This window comes from Rhinichthys klamathensis, unplaced genomic scaffold (genome assembly GCF_029890125.1).
Source record: "Rhinichthys klamathensis goyatoka isolate OS25496 unplaced genomic scaffold, OSU_Roscu_1.1 h1tg000395l_1, whole genome shotgun sequence".
Lineage (NCBI taxonomy): Eukaryota > Metazoa > Chordata > Actinopteri > Cypriniformes > Leuciscidae > Rhinichthys > Rhinichthys klamathensis.
In genome coordinates, this window is record NW_026606897.1 from 937,583 (window position 1) to 957,475 (window position 19,893).

At 38.1% G+C, this 19,893-nt stretch overlaps 1 protein-coding gene across 1 annotated transcript; it reads right to left on the bottom strand.

Annotated features, from left to right (window-relative positions):
• Nucleotides 1-1,268: 1,268 nt before the first annotated feature.
• On the bottom strand, nucleotides 1,269-19,224 carry nradd (neurotrophin receptor associated death domain). The gene is made up of 6 exons (XM_056234488.1): nucleotides 18,819-19,224; nucleotides 11,990-12,122; nucleotides 11,507-11,875; nucleotides 4,657-4,885; nucleotides 4,335-4,477; nucleotides 1,269-2,673 (listed from the first exon to the last, which is right to left on the bottom strand). The coding sequence occupies exons 1-6, from the start codon at nucleotides 18,870-18,872 to the stop codon at nucleotides 2,360-2,362; spliced, it is 1,242 nt and encodes a 413-aa protein (XP_056090463.1). The 5' UTR covers nucleotides 18,873-19,224; the 3' UTR covers nucleotides 1,269-2,359.
• Nucleotides 19,225-19,893: the final 669 nt, after the last annotated feature.

The following is a 19,893-nucleotide window of genomic DNA, read 5'->3' on the forward strand; positions in this document are numbered from 1 at the left end:
ATTCACATCATGTAAAATGATTGTTAGGCTGGATAAATTAGATCAGCCAGAACTAGGAACACTTCCCATAACACCTGATGCACTCTGTTTATCCCAAGGTTTACCGTAGTCAGCTGTATCCGGGCCGTATCCAGATCAGATGAAGGACCTGTGTAGACCACAACACAGCCCTGAAGTGTCAGCAGAGAGTCAACTACACTATCCCCTGCAAAGGCCTCCTCGACCTCCTCCCCTTCCCTTTCCCTCTGTACAGATGAAAACGTTATCAAAATGATTCCCGTTCACATGGATCCGCAGACACGACTAAAAACGCTGTATTATGCATGCCAGACAAGTAATTGGCAATGTCACTTTGTAAAGAAAGACTACACGCCCACACCCATATGCATTCAAACGTGCATACCTATAGACTAAAGACGTAATATGCATGCCTTTGCCGTTTTCACAGATTCATGTTTTTGAAGTTTACACGAAGATGATAACGGTATTGTTACGCATAAAACTTGCACTGTGAAACCTACTTCAAAATTTGCATTCTCAGGCCACCAAAACTTCGTTGTCGTGTAATGAAAAGCCAGAACGCATTAAAAGTTTTGTTTTCAGTTGAAAAGGGTATCTAATGACTAATGATTTTTTACAATGGGAATTAACCAATCAACGGACAATGACTTTCTTCTAGAGCTGCTGTACAGCCAACAATTTATGTTCCATTAATTTCCTATAATCACTGTGAAGCTGCTTTGAAACAATCTGTATGATTGCTCGGTGACTTGACTTCCCACTGTTTAAATCATTCTTACAATCCTGACAGTTGTCATAAATCACAGAAAGATGTACAGGCAAGAGCGTATTATGTAAACAAAGCAGTCTATTGTGAACGCTTGTCATTACATCAGAAATTCTGAATGCCAAGAAACTGCTGCTTTTGGTTGGGTGTCGAGTTGGCATTAACACAACAAACTTTTTTGGCTCTCAAAAAGATTTACATTACACGCAGCTCTCTCTCTTGCCAATTTGAGCAATTAGCTAAAAAATCGAAACGAAACAGCTTCACCACCTTCTGCTATGTTTTTAAAGTGAAATACTATTATTCAGAGCATGTTGCTTAAATGTACAGGAAGAGGAAAGAGATTTGTGTATTATTACGATTAAATTAACAAGAGGATAACCAGATTTGACTGTTTGGGTTAATGGTGCAGAAAAATATATTTTCGATAATTCCAGGTTCCTTGTTTTCACTGTAACACTGCACCAATATACATCATTAGTGTCATACAATACTACTTATTTGCTCACACAATGTATTATTTATTTTCTTTAAAAATACAAAGATACCTCTAAACATCAATATTTCATTATTAAAAAAGGACAAACATAAGTGATAGATACATAACACGGATGTTATTAATATGAAAAGCCTCTCAGCACGGAAACATCAAGTCTCAGCACTAACATACAGAAATGACCCTAAAATACATACATGGTAGAGTAAACCAGCAAAGCACAAACCTGAGCATTAAAAGTAAAGGCACCAGAGTTTTTCTCTCACATAAAACACAAAACATAACTTTGCTTTTAGGTTGCATTGTTGATTAAAGTGCAAACCAAGCACATTGTGAATGAGACACATCTTTTGTCTTTATCAAAGAGGATCATTCGCTAAGGCAACTCGACTGTACATCTATATATTTTCGAATATACAACTCCCTTGTGCAGCCCATTTAGTGGTTTTCCTCTTTGGAAATCATTAAACACCTCAACAGTGTAACATTGCCCTTGACAAACCACAGTATAAAAGCTGAATACTTCGGTGTTGATCATTGTTCGAATGACAGAAGCACTGAAATATAAATATAAAAGCACGATTGAATCGCATACATGATGCTTTCTCTGGCACTATGATACCATTCCACAAAAATGGAAAACTGTCATTCATGAGACCGCAGAAATGTTCAGAAATGTCCGTGTTCTTTGATACCAACCACAGCTGAAACCAAAACCACCCGAAACACTGACAATGAAATTGTTCAGCATGAATGTGTCTCGGAGAAAACAGAGTTTGTTTTGACACTACAAAGAAGATCTTATTAAGCTTAAACTGCCCATGAATCCTGGAGGAAACATCTGTCTCGAGCAGAAAATGTTCTGAGGTGGCGGAACATCTCAGGCTGTTGAAACAAAATTCATAAGTGAAACGGTATGTTTAATAAAACCCCTTATTATGTCCAATCCTGCTCTTCAAAGTCTTAGTGCACGCTGCAAGGCATTCTCCTTCGAAAATGAGTCGGTTGATGCTCTTCCTCTATTATTTTAGAGTCTCTTTCACTTTCACGAAGGCGTAAGCAACATATTCAAGTATTCAGACTACTGACACTCCTTGAGAGGTGGCGGTGAGGGCGGTGATGATGTCCGGCCGCTCGATGCGTGCCAGAGCGGAGCAGAGCAGGCCCAACGTTGACCCTTCCTGTTGGGCCCAATCAGTTAAGAGGGTGTGGATGGGGTCCTGGCCCCGTCCAAAGACGTCCACACGGTCCTGTTCGTAACCGAGCGTGGCGGCCAGCTGCCTCCAGCTCCGACTGCCCCCCTCTGCGAGAAGCCCCTCTACCTCCTCCTGCCTGTGGGGAGGCAGGTTCACATAAAGCCGCGTGTCCTGTTTGCTGTCCCGTTTGCTGCCTGCCGAGAGCATGAGAAAGCGATCAGATAATTACTAATCAGCCATTTAGCAGACACTTTTAGTAAAAGCAACTTACTAAGGCCCGGTTTACACCTGGTATTGAGGTGTGTTTTGGTTGATCGGATGACTTACTGACCTAACGCGTAAACTTTATGAGAAGCACGCTAGCCAGACAGGATTTAAAGTTTGTTGGCTGGAGACCCAAGTTTTGTTTGAAGACGAAAATGCACCAAGCACAATGTTCTCTCACCATTCCTGATTTCTAACACGCACTCACAGCGTTCGGTGTGGTCTTGCGGCTGTCAGAGCAGAAGCGAAAGCTGTTGCTCTCCGTGTGTTTTTCAGTCGTCTCCGGGCGCACTTATATGTAAATTGCGCAAACTTATTTTGTCCACTAGATCGAAAGATCTGAAAAACCAACACATAGACCCTCTCCTCGAAGAAATCAGGACAGAAGTGCTTGAAAGTGGACAAAAAAGACGGATTAAAGGTGCGTTCACGTGCTATGGTAATTATGGTAAATACCAAAAGCCGACGTGGAAAATGCACATGAACACCCCCTCGTGTGGTATTTTCCACTGGGCAGCTCGTAGAATATTTTGATGCACGAGTTGCCGAGATGAGATAACCTTTGACCTTTTCAAAATGGCGGAGAGCAACGCGAGAGTCGTGAATGGTAAAAATTTGTACTATTCATAATCTAGAAAATATACAGCATATTATTTACCGTTTGAGTTTTGATAAATCATTTTATTGCTGTAGCAGATGACTTAAGCAATCTAAAATAGTTTTAGCTAAATAACAGGTCTGGATCTCCATCTTTTTACCACATTACGACAACAAAAGCACTTGAACGCAACACACTGGTAAATACAAGTTCACAAGTGGAAAATATAATATTTTCCATAACACGTGAACGCACCATAAAATACCAGGTATAAACGGGTATGTGTCTCCCTCGTCTACTTGTGATCCGTTTGACCAAAACGCATCTTAATACCAGCTGTAAACAGGGCCTAAGAGTGACAATACATCCAAATACATGCAAAAACAAACATTCACCATAACCAGTGTAATCGAATTGTCCAACAAATGACTCTTTTGAACCGATTCTTTTTAGTGAATCAAAAACAAATTGTGCGACCAATGTAGCTGGATTTATGTTGTCTTATGAACTGGTTATTTTTAGAGAATAAAAAAAAAAAAAAAAAAAAAAAAATCCCGCACAACCATTGTAGTCTGATGATTCCCAAAAAGAGTCTTAAAAGTTGGATCTTTTAATAAAAAAAATGAATAAATAGAACAAATGACTTAGCAAGTTATTTTAATGAACAGTTCAAAAAGACGAATGAATAGTACAAATGAATCTTATGAGATGGTTCCTTTAATCAACAGTTCAAAAAGATGAATGAATAGTACAAATGACTCGTTTAAGCTGGTTGTTTTAATGAATAGTAAAAAGAGACGAATAAATAGTACAAATAATTCTTATTAGACGTTCAAAACAGCAAATGAATAGAACGAATGACTCTTGTGAGTCAGTTCTTTAAATAAATAGTTTTAAGTTTGCGGTCTTGATTTCTAGAATCAAGTCAAATCAGGAAACCTGTATGGATTCTCAGCCCTAGACAGTGTATGTGTTTAAGCGGTTCTCTCATACCTTTGCTGGGCTGGCTTTCCTGAAGGCTTTGACAGTCCAGGAACACGCCACTGTCGCTGTGTAATTTCTCTCCTTCCCCGGCATTATTCAACTCGCCAACCCGTGCTTTCACCAGAGCCTGCTTCTGCTGACATGACTTCCAGCTGAACACACACCCCCAATCACACACTTATTATATACAGTAAAAACCTACAAGAATAATATTTCACTCAACAGACACATTATGGTATTCTATATCTTACATATACAAGTAGAATGAATTTGTAAGTAAATCCTCTCGTAAAGCATAGTTTTTCTTCTTGAAACCGCTATATGACCTCACCATTTGTAGGCAACGTAGAGCAGGAGGCCGAGCACCACTGCAGCCAGTACAGACACGTAGACCAGGATGTTGTTGTTGCCCCCTTGATCCTGTGGTGTGAGTCGAGGGGATCCGGACCCTGGTGCTGGGCTGCTCCTGTTCTCGGTTTCATCACTCAGAGTCGGCCATCGGGGAAATTCCCGCGGTACATCAGAACCAGATGGCCGGGACAGGATGCTGAGGTCTTTTACTGCAAAAAGAAATCTAACAGAATAAATCATTTTGAACTGGCTTTATATATACAAATGAGATATTGAAATACCAGTAACTTTTATATATACTACCGTTCAAAAGATTAAAAAAATAAATAAAACAATTTTATTCTATAAGGATGCATTAAATTGATAAAAAAATGATAGTAAAGACATTTATAATCTTTCAAAAGAATTCCATTTAAAATAAAATCTGGAAAAAACTGTTTCACGGTTTCCCAAAAAATATTAAGCAGCACAACTGTTTTCAACATTAATAATAAGAAATGTTTCTTGAGCCGCAAATCAGCATATTTAACATTTTTTACTATATTACTGTATTAAAAAAAGCAGCCTTGATGAGCTAAGAGACTTTTTTCAAAAACAGTTTACCGACCCCAAACTTTTAAACAGTGATATATACAATATATATTAGGGGTGTGACAAGATCTCGTGCCACGAGATCTCGCGAGACTAAAATGTGACGAGATTTCCCGTCGTGTGAAAAGCTGTCTCGCGATATCGCCATGGCGTAGCGTGAGGGTGAAATAAGCATAGAATATTCAGCCGCTACACTCAGATTCGCCTCAACTGAGTGCAGCATTGCGCTTAATAAGACTAAGAGAAAACTGTTATTCATTTTTGATATTTATACTGTTTTTATTTCTATGTTCAATTTTTGTAAAGTCGTTCAATTAGGTCACACACAGCCTCAATCAGAAGTTCTGAAAGCACATAAATGTACAGTAAGGTCTGAAGAGACTCGTGTGAAATCATACAGGAGAAAAGCCAGTCAGTAAAAACCTTTTACAGTGGTTGCATATAGGCCTATGTCACACTTCTTGCTTCCGGAATGCGGAGTAGGGATTCAGAACTTCCGGTCAACAGTATTTCTCGATAAGGATTTAGATTATCAGCCATAAACCATCCGAGGTAGACTGACCACGAGCTATGAGGTTGTGAAACAAAGGTTTTTGCTCCTTTAGAAGCTATAAGTTCGTATGAAATCAACCTTGTTTTAAGAAAAACATGTTTTATCCGCGATCTTATGAAAAAAATACACTACCCACAATCCTAAGCGTAGCAGCAACGTCTGCTGATTGGTCCAACTCACTGTTACCATAGAAACGTTTACCTTACTGGCGAACGACACCCGCAGCTGTTGTTGTAGTGTACCGGGTGGCTCTGCATCAGGACGTAGACAGCCACACCTCAGCTTTCACGCTTTCCCGAAGGACGAAACACTCCGCAAGTCTCGGGTTAGGTTAATAAGGAGGGATGAGGGGCCTTCTTTTAATATTCTCCGGGGCAGCACTTTCGTTTGCAGTTTGCATTTTGAAACTGTTTGTGGAAGGCAGGTCTCGTTTCCAACTGATGTTCTTGAGTGATCCTCAGATCAACTGAATTAACATCACACAGAAATGATTCAGTGTGTGACACATTGTGTGAGTGTGAGAGTGTGTGTGTGTATTAGCAGTGATTGTTAGTGTCCAGCAGTCATGAGTTTGATTCCCAGAAAAGAAATGAACTGATGTGAAATTATCCCTGTAGCTCAATACTAATTGGTGAAATTGGCAATGTTGCAAACTCTCCCCAGTCTTACTTTATACTTTATAATATAACTTTGAGTTTAATTATTTTACAGTATAACAATAGAAGATTTGGTCCAGCGGTATCTATCGGACTAGGAAAAGCTAACCGGATGAGCCGTATCCCTACTAAAAGACGTACTTCCGGTCTTAAATTTTTTCGTGACATAGGCCTATTGTTTTCTTTCAATGCATTTGATAATTCATACTCATAAAGTAGACCTGAAATTACATGCATTAGATTATTAGTTAAAACATTTCAAAATGCACCTGCATACTATTTTTTCAGTTAAGAATTTTGTCATTGAGGATTTCTGAAAATTTTGCAAAAGTCTCATCTCGTTCTCGTAAACCCAATCTCGTGTCTCGTCTCGTGAGATACGTGTCTCGTCACACCATAAATATATATATATATATAAACTGAATAGATATAATCTGAAAAATGCATACATATATACTCCTCTGGTAGTTGAACTAAATGAGTAGTTGTGCAGTCTTCATAAAGAAAAGTGAAACTCATTAGACTCACAATAGTTAGACGTTTGAAGCACACTCAAGTACCCCCTAGAGCATTCAATCACCTAGATGGCAAAAAAATGCAGATGCTCATTTTAGCCTTCACGTGAAACCCACATCTGACACACATCTGCTGTGAGTGATTAACACATCATCAGTGTGTGCAGGCACAGCTGACAGACTAAATACCAGATCGAAATGTTGAAAAGTGTGGAATGGTCAGGAGGATTCATGCCTCCCACCCTCCATCCTGAAATAGATCGTGCAGGCGAGGCCACCCCACACACACTATCACACAGATGCATGCATTCTTTTGTCCACTCACTCTCTCTCTCACACACACACACACACACACACACACACACACCCCACAGGCTGCCTGTGCGGATCAAACACTCAGTGTGGTTGCCCTGACCTCGGCAGGTCAAGTGGTCTAACTGGTCACTCCACCCTGCAGAGAACAGAGGGCGACGTGGGATGCGACCCACTAACCAGCTGGTTAACCTCCAAACCGATTTAACACACCTCAGGCCATAGTTTAACACACAATCCAACGCGGACATGCCACTTTTTAAATGACAGTTTATAAAAAATAAATAAATAAATAAATAAATAAAAAAGGCGAAACAATTTAATATTTGATCTAACAAAATCTATGTGACGTGTTTATCTTCTTAATCTGATCATGACTGGATTGTTGCTAAGATCATTGAAGAATGAGCAGAACATCTGAAGTCAAAGTGAAAGCTGCATTTTCTCAAAAGCTTCTCTCTGACTGAACACAGGTGTCAGCCACATGTTAAAAATCTAACCATACACACTCACACACACATGCATAAATGTTTTTATATATAGCTTGGCACAAACTTCAGCCACAACACACATGCATATCGGGTTACGTTCACACACAGTCAGTGTTAATGACAAATAAAAGGTCCGAGATACAGGAAAAGGAAACTTCTTTTAAAAATCTAGTTCAAAAAGCAGGTCAAGTTCTTAGAAATGTACTCATGCTTTATATTCATGCTGGTTTTAAAAAACATTTATACCATTTTTGACAAAACAATAAGTACTAAGTTGTATTTTTCCTTACACCATGAATACATGGGAGTGCACACATTAATCATTATTTAAAGGGGTCATATAATGCCATTTTCATACAAGTTAATTTGATTCTTTAGGGTCTAAATGAAAAGTTTGTAATATACTTTAATTAAAAATTCTCATTAGTATTGTAAGAAAACACTAATTTTACCTGGTCAAAAACAGCTCTGTTTTCAGCACGCCGTTTCAGTGCATGTGTCTTTAAATGATAATGAGCTTATCTCACTCCGCCCCTCTGTTCTGCGGGCGTTTTGACTGGTTTTGACCATATACTGTAAAAAAAAAGGTTTTGACACAACGCACGTGGAGTGTTGCCTTGACAACAGTTGAGGGTATATTTTGGAGTAAGAATGGCAGCGGGAGTCTCTGAGGACACATCTGTGCAACCATATCAATTTGAACCGGAGTCGCACCCGGAACAAGATGACGGCCGCAAAGAAGTTCGACAATTAAGGCTCGAACAGGACGTTTCTGAATGGTTGGTTAACGTAATGTCACTTTGATCTATCTTTGTGTACTGGCAGGGTAGAGTAACTTAGTGAGATGTACGAACGCTAACGTTATGTGTTTACTGATGTATACGTACTCAGTTTGTAATAACACAATAACCATAACTCCAAACTCCGTTGTTCCAGGGTTTCTGCAGGTTTCACAAAGTCAAATTTAAGACTTTTTAAGACCTTTTTAAGACCATTATGAATTAAATTTAAAGGTGACCTATAATTCAAAATTGAATTTACCTTGGTATAGTCAAATAACAAGAGTTCAGTGCATGGACATGACATAGAGTGAATCTCAAACTGGACTGTTTTCGCGTTCTCATTTAATTCACGTTTATGAAAAACACCCCTGAAAAACGGTCGGTTCTCCACACAATACCGACTGTGACGCAATAGTCGGGATCATTAATATGTACGCCTCCAAATATTTGCTTATGCCAGCCCTCAATGCCAGGCGGAACTGCGCAGCCGAAGCATGGCAGTTGCTCAGTGTGGATGTACACATGAACACAAAAGTATTTTTTTAGTTCCTTCATCTGAGCCTCTGAAGAAACAATGGGTTAATTTTATTTTCTCTGGAAATTTTCAAACATTTCACCGACTGTTTCCTCAACTTGGGCCAATACAGAGCTGGCCTCGGATCGAGCTACCAAGCAACACTTTCTGATGTGTAATTGTTCAAGTTCAGACAGGTAATCTTTCTCTCAAAATCGTTCAATACTGTTTATGCATCAGTAAGTCAAGCCAGTGACTAAAATATCAGCTTCACATCGTTTCTTTTAGTAGGATGAAAATAATCGTATTTAAATTGTGAACAAATTATATACAGAAAGCGATCAAAGAACAATCTTTCCACACAGCGCGAGTTTGACACTTACCAAACTCGTTATGAAATCAATGACGCACGTTACTGCACAACGAAGCTCTTACTGTATTTACATCATCGTGTGTGCATTGGTGAAAGCTTTAGAGAGTGCAGAAACTGCTTTGCAATGATAAGATCTTCATTCTCGCGATCAACAGACTGTCATCTGCTCAATGCTCATCACGGCAACATTTTATGTGATGGGAATAGATCGAAATACTTTAATTAAAAACATCTCACGATTCGTTAATCTCGATAGCTGTTATAGTAAAAACGTATAATAGCAGTAGTAAAAGTATTCGAGAGAGTTTCACATGTAATGCGTAGCTATTTCACATGCAAGCATGTCAGCCAATCACAGCAGTGGCCGCGGTTACACTGAATCCCACAGCAGACACGCCCCTTCAAACAGAGTGTTCAAATCAGAGGCTACAAGCAGGCTAGGAAAAATGCCATTTATTTCTAAATTATGATTATTTTTGATCTAAAAAACATACTAACATTATAAGGGCAACCCAGGAAACATTATAAAATAATAAAAAAAAACATTCTAGGGCACCTTTAAGACCTATATGTCACGACATAAAATAAAAAAACGTACAAAGGAAACGCAGAGTCTCAAAATTACTTGCAAAGTAAATTAATTTATTCAAACTGAACAGTACTGAAGACAGCTTAGAATTTAGATGGATGCACAAAGCTGATTGGCTGTTGCATGTTGGTCTATTTTGTAGTCGTAATTAAAGTGAATTATATTTGGACTAGCGAAATAAGGAACTATATTTTAGACTTTTTTAGACTTTTTAAGACCCCGCGGAAACCCTGTGTTCATTATAAACGTGGGATTATGAATTATATTGAGAACGTCGTACATAGAAAACATGCCGTAATGTACCCTGAGTGTAATCCTTAGTCCCATTCATCGTGAAGCGTGCAAGCGATTTGCAAAGATTAATATAAAGGTTAATACAATTTTACACTCACTTCTTCTGGAGTTGCAGCAGAAACATGAATAGTTGGTACCGATTCTTTTTTCAGGAGCAGCTTCTTAGCAAAACCAGCTTTATACTGATCCTCGTTTATAAAGCAGTCTGGTGGGAAAAGATTCGCGAATCACGCAAACATGAAAGCATTGACGTTGCTCATGGGGAATATTCTCAAAACTCAGCCACTGCGTCTTCAGCGGTTCAGATTTAGGAACATCAAAATGACTGCTGTGTTCGTTATTACACCCAAGAACAGAACACCACAACCGCTTAGACGCCATTCTGCTCCAGCGTATCAACAATGACGGACTTTGATGACAGCTCGCTCAGGGCGGGTCTGTGTTGAAACGCTGCTGTCAATGAACAATCGTCGGAGGGGCGTCCGACCGTGTGACGTCACACGGTCGAACGGCTCGATTTGAGGCAGGGGAAAACATATAAGGAGATTAAAACAAAAACACTGGATAGATTTTTATCATTATATGATGGTTGTGTACAGGCACTGCCAACACACATTTCAGTACAATCAACTTGAAAAAGTATGTAAATATGTAAAACAAATTTTTTAAACGATATTATATTTGTTTCAAACTAAACTGTATATTTTACAAATTCCATGAATTCTATATTTATAAATATCATTATGTTATTAGGGGTTTATACCATATTGTAATATGTATATATATATATATATATTGAACTTACCTTGTCATGTTATAAAAAGGTCAAATAATCTAACATTTTTGCTAATATGATATTGTCTGTAGGGGCAGGCTCTATGATATATACCGTATATATTTTTTGTTTTATGTATTTTGATCATATGACCTGTTTTTCAGTTTACAGAAAAATGTTTTTTAAATATTTATAATATTTTAACACAACAGTTGCACAGTTTTTAATGAAATAATAAAATATGAACGGCAAATTACTTAAGGTTATCTTTTCATCCTTTTAATAAGGGTTTTGTCTTCATTATGATATCAGGACGGTTGAATCACCCTGTTTTAAGGGCTGCACGATTTGGGAAAAACTAGAATTTAATGAACAAAACACTCACCCATACAGACGGTGTCAGAATCCGGCTGGCAGGATCTGATCTCCACCTCTTCGTCACTACAGCGCGAACATGGCACGCAGGGTTTCCAGTCGCTCCTCTCCCTTGAGTAAGTCCCTGGTTTACACCGCTCACATACGGTATTTCCCAGCGGACCACATTCCCGAGCCACTCCACTTCCATGCACACACATGCTGCAGGCCGCGCACAGCGAGCTTGTGCTGTTTCCATCCCGCCACAGGAAGAAACCCTCACCGCAGTCACACTGGGTATCCTGAGTGAGCGTGCAGCGAGCCAGTTCAGGAATGCCAGAAGGGCAGCGGGCGCACAGTCGACAGGCTGAAAGACTCTCAGAGTCTGAGAACGACACGCCTGGGAGAGATTTAAAGTGATGATTTTTATCAAGAATATGAATGTAAACATTTGCAAAAAACAACAAAACTCACATTTAGGCATTTATTCAAAGTGTGTTTTAAAAACACTCACCATCTTTACACGGCTTACACTTGGTGTCTTCCTGGCCGCAGTTGGTTGCCAAGCCAGAGCCCGCAGGACACATGCTGCAACATTCTCCTGTTTTTGTGAACTGCTCACTGATACAGACCTTGCCAAAAGCCACCTGCAAAACATACAAGCACATGTCAAATTCAAATTAGCAAGAATAATTCAATGGAATGTGTAGCATTATTTTGCTCTCAGCGACATAAAAGACAACCCTAGGACACAGAATGACTGTCATTTTTTGGAACTCTCTCAGTCTCTCTACTGAGGACGTCACCAGAGCAGAAACAAGAAGATATACTGATCTTCAGCCAGACAGTTATGTTCAAAGAATGTGTGGAATAAATACAAAACTGTAAAAACCATATAAATGGTGATTATAAAGATTATAGGTAAAGAAGATTATAAAGTTCTAAACAATATAAGCCTGGTGGAGTACATCTTCATTAAGAGACTGACACTGACATATGTGAAAGGGGCGCTATGTTTTCTAACACACACACACACATACACAAACACAATTTTGCATTATAGATATTAGAACAGTAATATTATGTTTAGTTTAGTTTAGTTTAGTTTAGTTTATAATGACGTGGACAGTCCCTTTTGATAAAAAGAGTAGTTTTAGCCTCTACGGCTAATTTCCAGCTGTAGTCCCTGGCCAGTTGTCAATAGGCATACATCAAATAAAATACATTACATAACCGTTAAAGTGCACTATATGGAGAAAAATCCTGGAATGTTTTCCTCAAAAACCTTAATTTCTTTTCGACTGAAGAAAGAAAGACATGAACATCTTGGATGACGTGGGGGTGACTAAATTATCAGGAAATTTTAATTCTGAAGTGAACTAATCCTTTACGGAGTCTGTGTGACTTTACCACCCCAATTGGGGTATAAATACTAGTGACTGCGTGTAACAACACACCCTTTCAAACAACTATAAAATACGTTATTAAGAATGAGGCGGTTAGAGCGTGACTAGGGGATGTTTAAAAAGACTCCTCGTTCATGGGAATGGAACATTATGTGTATTTGCACCCAGTTCAAACAGAGGCATCAGCAGTGAGGACAGCGGTGCAGCTCGAGACCTCAGGGGAGGGTGTGATGTGTGTGAGTGCGTCTGTTTGGGTAAGAGAAAAGACTTTGATGTTCCCGCAGCTCTGCAGGTGTGATAGAGGAGGTCAGTTCTGCGGCATCTTAAACATGCATATGTTTAGGAAAATTACCCCCCACACACCCCCTCTGCTTCCCAACTGCCCCCTGGGGCTCTGACAAGAGCCAACAGATGCCTAACATGTAAAGCTCCTCCAAAGAGGGAAAGCAAAAACCCACACAGCCTCTCTGATGTCTCGCTCTTCTTCTCTCTGATCTCTGTTGGGACAAGAGAGCGTGTGTAAACCTGTTGAATGAGCGCACAAGCTCATAATCTCATTTAAACACTAATACACATTTGTACACAGCAGCCCACAGGGCAACAACCTTCACTTTGTGAGTAAAAAGAGCACCTTTATTCTGCATTTCAGCCACACTTGCCTATTGTTGAAACACCAGGATCTTTGCAAAGAAGTAAAGCTGAGTAGCGATTAACCAAATATTCAATACATTGAAAGGGACTGAATTTAAATGTTTAAGAATGTGCCATGTAAAAAATCCCATATTGTTGAACCACAGATTTTGATATTAAGGAAATGCCTCCTCGATGTCCATGGTAGTTGAAGTAATAAATAAATAAATAAAGTAAATAAATAAAATATATATTCCGTTCAAAGGTTTGGGGTCAGTAAGATTTTAGTTTTTTTAAAGAAATTATTACTTTTATTCAGCCATTTTGATCCTTCTATTCATGAAAGAATCACAGTTTCCACAAAAATATTAAGCAGCACAACATTGATAATAATCAGAAATGTTTCTTGAGCAGCAAATCAGCGTATTAGAATGATTTTTGAAAGGATCATGTGACACTGAAGACTGGAGTAATGATGCTGAAAAATTCAGCTTTGCCATCTCAGGAATAAATGACATTTTAATATATACACTGCCGTTCAAAAGTATGGGATCGGTACGATTTTTAATCTTTTTAAAAGTAGTCTCTTATGCTCACCAAGGCTGCCTTTATTTGATTAAAAATACAAAACACCCCCAGTAATATTGTGAAATATTACAATTTAAAAGAACTGTTTTCTATTTGAATATATAAAATATAATTTAATCCTGATGCAAACCTGAATTTTCAGTAGCATTACTTCAGTCTTCAGTGTCACATGATCCTTCAGAAATCATTATAATACGCTGCTTTGCTGCTCGAGAAACATTTATTATTATTATCAATGTTGAAAATAGTTATGTAAAAAAAATAAAATCAGGATTCTTTGAAGCTTTGCATCTCAGGAATAAAATACATTTTAAAATACATTCAAATAGAAAACAGTTATTTTAAATTGTCATAATATTTAACAATATTACTGTTTTTTTGTATTTTTTTTGTATTTTTAATCAAATGCAGCCTTGGTAAGCATAAGAGACTTCTTTTAAAAACATTAAAAATCTTACCGATCCCAAACTTTTGAACGGTAGTGTATATTCAAATAAAATAGTTATTTTGAATTGTAATAATATTTCACAATATTATAATATCAAAAAAAAAAAGTCTTGGCAAGCATAAGAGACTGAATTATTGAAAAATCTTACAAACCCAAAACTTTTGAACAGTTCTATAGTACCTGTCCAAAGTTGGGAAACTGTTGTTTTTAAGATGTCTCTTATGCTTGCCAAGGCCACATTTATTTCTTCAAAAATACAGTAATGTTAAATGTTTCACAGGAATAAATTACTTTTAAAATATATTCAAAAAGAAAACAGTTATTTTAATTTGTAATAATATTTAACAATATTATTGATGTTTTTACTGTATTTTTGATTAAACAAATGCAGCCTTGGCATTCCTAAGTAAACTTTTGACAGGTACTGTTTGAATTAAAACTAATTGGAAAAAGCTTTTGGGGGAGGGGTCCTATAAATAAGTATACATTATTTCTTGAAAAGATGGGTATAGACAGAGACATTTCTGAGCAGTACCATTGGAATGCACAGTTTTCCTAATGTGGTGTTTAATACTAACCAAACAAAGTAAGCTGAGGGGAACTTAACATCCTCAATGATGACAATATCTCACCATATAATTTGTACCTAAGTCTAGCTAAATAGAATGTACAAAGTGGGGACAAATGATATATCACTACACCCATAAACATTTGGGCAGAGCAGGAATGTAGTGCTCTGAGGAGGGACGGGGGTGGGCATGAATACAGACACGTCAGTGCTGATTCCACAAGAGAGATAATGCATATGAATGAAACGAATTCACACAAAACATCTTTGATCTACCCAAACATTTCGTTCCCTTTTCTGAGAGACAATGTCAGTCTAGATGCCACACTTCATAATGCCCCACACACTGAATGATGGGGTATTTCGTAAAGGGATAGTCCACCCAAAAATGTTAATTCAATCATCATTTAATAGTCCTTCCAAACCTGTATGGCCTTCGGGACACAAAAAGAAGATGTTTTAAAGAACTATTTTTGTCCATTCAATGAAAGTCAGTCGGGTCAAAAAGACAACATCGTACCCCATTAACTTTCATTGTATGGACAAAAACCGTAGAGACGTTTTTCAAAATATCATCTTCTTTACAGAACAAAGAAAGTCATACTGATTTGGAATGACATGAAGGTGAAGTAAGCAGGGGTCCAGACTAACTTTTCCACTGGTTGCACTGGTGCTACCAACTTTCTCAGTTGGTCGCACCAGCATATGATTTGGTCGCACCTTTTTTTTTTTGCTACATGCCATGGGGTTAATCAATGCATGCTGATGAATAGTGGTTTTAATGGACCAAGGCTAGCAAAGGCTTTCTGGGTTGCAGCATAAATACCTGTAATATATTATATTAAAAAAAACACATGTAATATATGATAATTATCATTGCCAAATTTCAGGATTTTCGTGGATTTTGGACAGTAATTTTAATCTGTAATTTTAAGCATTTTACATTTGAATTATACACTCTAAAAAATGCTGGGTTGTTTCAACCCAAATTTGGGTCTAATATGGACAAACCCAAATGTTGGGATGAAAATGTAATAAAAAAAAATTACAGTTGGAAGTGAAAGTTGAAGTTGGGTTGAAATTTTTAATTACATTTTTAACCCAACATTTGGGTTTGTCCATATTTGACCCAAATTTGAGTTTAAACAACCCAGCATTGTTTAGAGTGTATACATCTATCTATTTACATTTGAATTATATTCTATCTATCTATCTATCTATCTATCTATCTATCTATCTATCTATCTATCTATCTATCTATCTATCTATCTATCTATCTATCTATCTATCTATCTATCTATCTATCTATCTATCTATCTATCTATCTATCTATCAGCATCATCTTTCTATCTTTTAAAAATCATTAAACATTCAAATGTATGCATTACCGTTAATGTCTATGGCGAGTCACGCAGGCACTGGGCAACTCCGCAGCAGAGCCCGGGATAAAAAAATAGTCAGAATATAAACACTTATTATAAGCGTACCGTAGGGATTCAGGATAAATCAAAAACACGGTTTGGAAAATGGATTCATGATGTACTCGTTCATTTTGAACATAAGTTACGGACTGCAGCAGCTGATACAACGGCGTTCTGTTGCGCGAGCGTCCACTCGCACAAATGCGACCACATACAATTTTAACTCGCACATTCTCAAAAAACGGTCGCATATGCGACCAATTTGGTCGCAGTCTGGAACCCTGGAAGTAAGTAATATTTGTTTGGGTCGGTTGACTATGCCTTTAAGTCCAATGCTGTGTATGATATAGTATAAGCAAGCACATCTGTGCTGCCATGAGCGAGTTTGGAAAGAGCAGTCTGAATTATGAGAACATGAAAGGAGCTATGAGCCCCTAAAGGCAACAGGGATTGACCCCTCACTCCTTCTGGCCAAACATACAACCACAGACATCCACTGAGACTGACCGCTATCTTATCTCCCGCAGCCAACAGTAGCAGAAGATCCATTTCACAACAGGCTAAACACGGCCTCGGGCCTGTACAACTTCAAGATCATTTACAAAAGTGTCAGTTTGACAAAAAGTCAAAAAGTTGACAAAGACTTCTCTATCGAAACGAGCAGGGAACAAGAGAAAGGGAAGGAGGAAAAAAAGGAGGTTGTGAGTTCAAGAGGAAAACCGCAATTCTGGCCCCAACCGAAAGAAGTAAAGTGATGTGGCTAAATGGAAAGTCAAATTACTGAGCTGCGATTTATACCCCCTCGTTCTCCACAGACCAAGAGAAAATGATGATAATTACAATGCTCCGGATATCCCGGGCCCCTGCAGATCTTAAGCTGTGGTTGCCTATCAACCAACGGGTGGGGTGGGGGGTGGGGGTCTGCTGCTATCCCTGGCTCCCCCACAGACTGTTTGAACACACCAGGAGACATGGTTCTGGATCAGGCCAGAAGTATTTAATGCATTAACTACCACTGACCTGAAAAGGGTGCAAAATCATCAAGCAAAAAACGTTCATCGTTTGGGTTTTGAATTCGTCAGCACAAATGAATCAGTCGTTTTGTGATTAACAGTTTTAATTTAGAGTGAAAAAGCAGCTTTTTATTTTGGTGTTCGGATAAACGGGAATAAATCACAGGGCCATTTGTCTCTGCTTTGACATCTGCAGGGCGTATTTCTTTGAGCATAATTTATAATTTGGAAAACTTTCCAATTGGATGGTAAATATTCAACATTTTATACCCACTGAGAACAACTGCAGGATATTGCACTAAGTGTGAAAGAAAAACAATAAAGTTATGCTATGCAGGTCCCAGAGAGACACAGGGTGTTACTTTCCTGTCTTTGCTTTTGTGCCAGGAAACACCCAGGATTTATTAAAAAATAATCATAAAAAGAAATACATGCTCCACACACTTACCAATAACATTCTGCATAATATAAAACTGCAATTCTCAGACAGACTAACATGCTAGTTCAGGGAGAACAGGGAGTGTTGGAATGCAGTTGAGTTGTAACACCTTCAGTTTAACCAATTAGAATTTAGCCAAGATTTCTTTCTTAACCTGCTAGTTTGATCTAAAAAAAGTAAAATTGGATGCCTGACTTGTTGTGAAAATGTTAATGGATGCTAAATAAAGTGTCATCTGAATCAGTTTCTCTTGTTTAATGTGTAACACTTTCCGAAGTGTAGAAAAGTCAGTCAATATATGTTTTTTAATTGTTGTAAGCTCCAATTAAAAAAAGTTTCTATTCCTATTTGTTTCAGAATTTATTTTAAATTAGATTTTTTTTCTATGTTTAAATTAAAAAGTTTACAATGAAAAGAGGGTGGGTGTTTGTAGTTTGAACATGTAGCCTAAATTTGATGTTACTGCGTAACCGGGTAACGTTAGAGGTTATAACAACAGGCACTTTTTGTACTTCACATTAATTGACACAGTTTAGGGATACGTTTTTTAAAGATTTCTAAACTACTTAAATATGTAGCTTAAAAACATGGGCATACTAAATCAAGTTTTAGATACATGGCGCGCAAGAACATCAGTTACAGACCTTAGCAAACAGTGTTACAAGGTTACAACCCTCCCGGGCTCCCCTAATTAAAAAAGTAACTGGAAAGACACTATGTCGGAAAATATGAAAAGTTAAAACTATTTACAGCCATGCATCAGAAATTAAATAAAAAGCGAAACGAACTGTTACAAGTTTACAAGTCTTAAATAGTGCAGAATAACTCACCTTTACGGCCAAAATAAACACACAGAGTTGAAGTGCTGCCATCGCTTCCTTCATCGTCTTCAGGACTTTCCCTCAGTGTTTGGGAAATAAATAATGCAACGAGTCTCTTGTGCTCAAAACACACTAATGTTCATAACGACAAAGTATAAACATAAGACATATAGAGCAGCTGTTGAACGTATCTCGTACTCTCTTCCATATGAACCGTCTTTTTTTCTTCGAGACTTCCACTGAACAGCGCTGTAACAGTAAATACGGATAATCCTCGTAGGAAGCTTTAAAAGTTCACAACATCATCTTTCTTCTGTCTCCGCAGTCTAATCTGCTTGTTAGTGCCGATCCTTCACTCGACTGCTGCTGTGGTCGCGGTCAGCTGTCGACTAAATAGCTTTTACTGAAGGGGGAGAACATAAAACCCCCATATACGCGCGCACACAAAGAGCCTCACTCGCACGAGCTCTGTGATTGGACAGACTGGCGCGTGATGGAGAAAAGTTGATAAGTCAAACTCTTCTGTCTCATATAGTGCTCATTTATTACATGGTCATATTAGATATAGAGATGTTGCACAAATATTTTGAAATATTGTTTTTGCATTTTAAAAAATGTGTTGATATTTTCTGTTCAAATGTGTGTGCCTATTCTGTTTCCCCCATTTTGTTCAGTAGAGGCTTCAGTTAAGACTTTGAGATAAAAACAGACACAACAGACGTTTCAGGTCTGAGGGGGGTTTAAGTAACGTCGTAAAACTCAGTATGGGGTCTCGAGACTTCAGAGAGCAACAAATGGAGACTTCCCTCGCATACAATGATCATAGCGCTTCAAAGAATGACCGAGTAGAAGCGGAGGGAAAGTAGCCTAAAGATATGGTGTTCACAGTTCAGTTAATTCTTCGCCTATTCGTTTCGCCTTTTCCTTTCGTTCCCGATAGGTCTTAATGACTGGACTTAACGGTGAGTAGGCTACTGGGGAACACGTCTGAAACGTTTTTTGGAAGATGTCCTGTCAGTTTACAGAGAATTATCATTCTTGTTTTTTCTATGCTGACAATTTGTTAAAAATAACGTCAATTTTA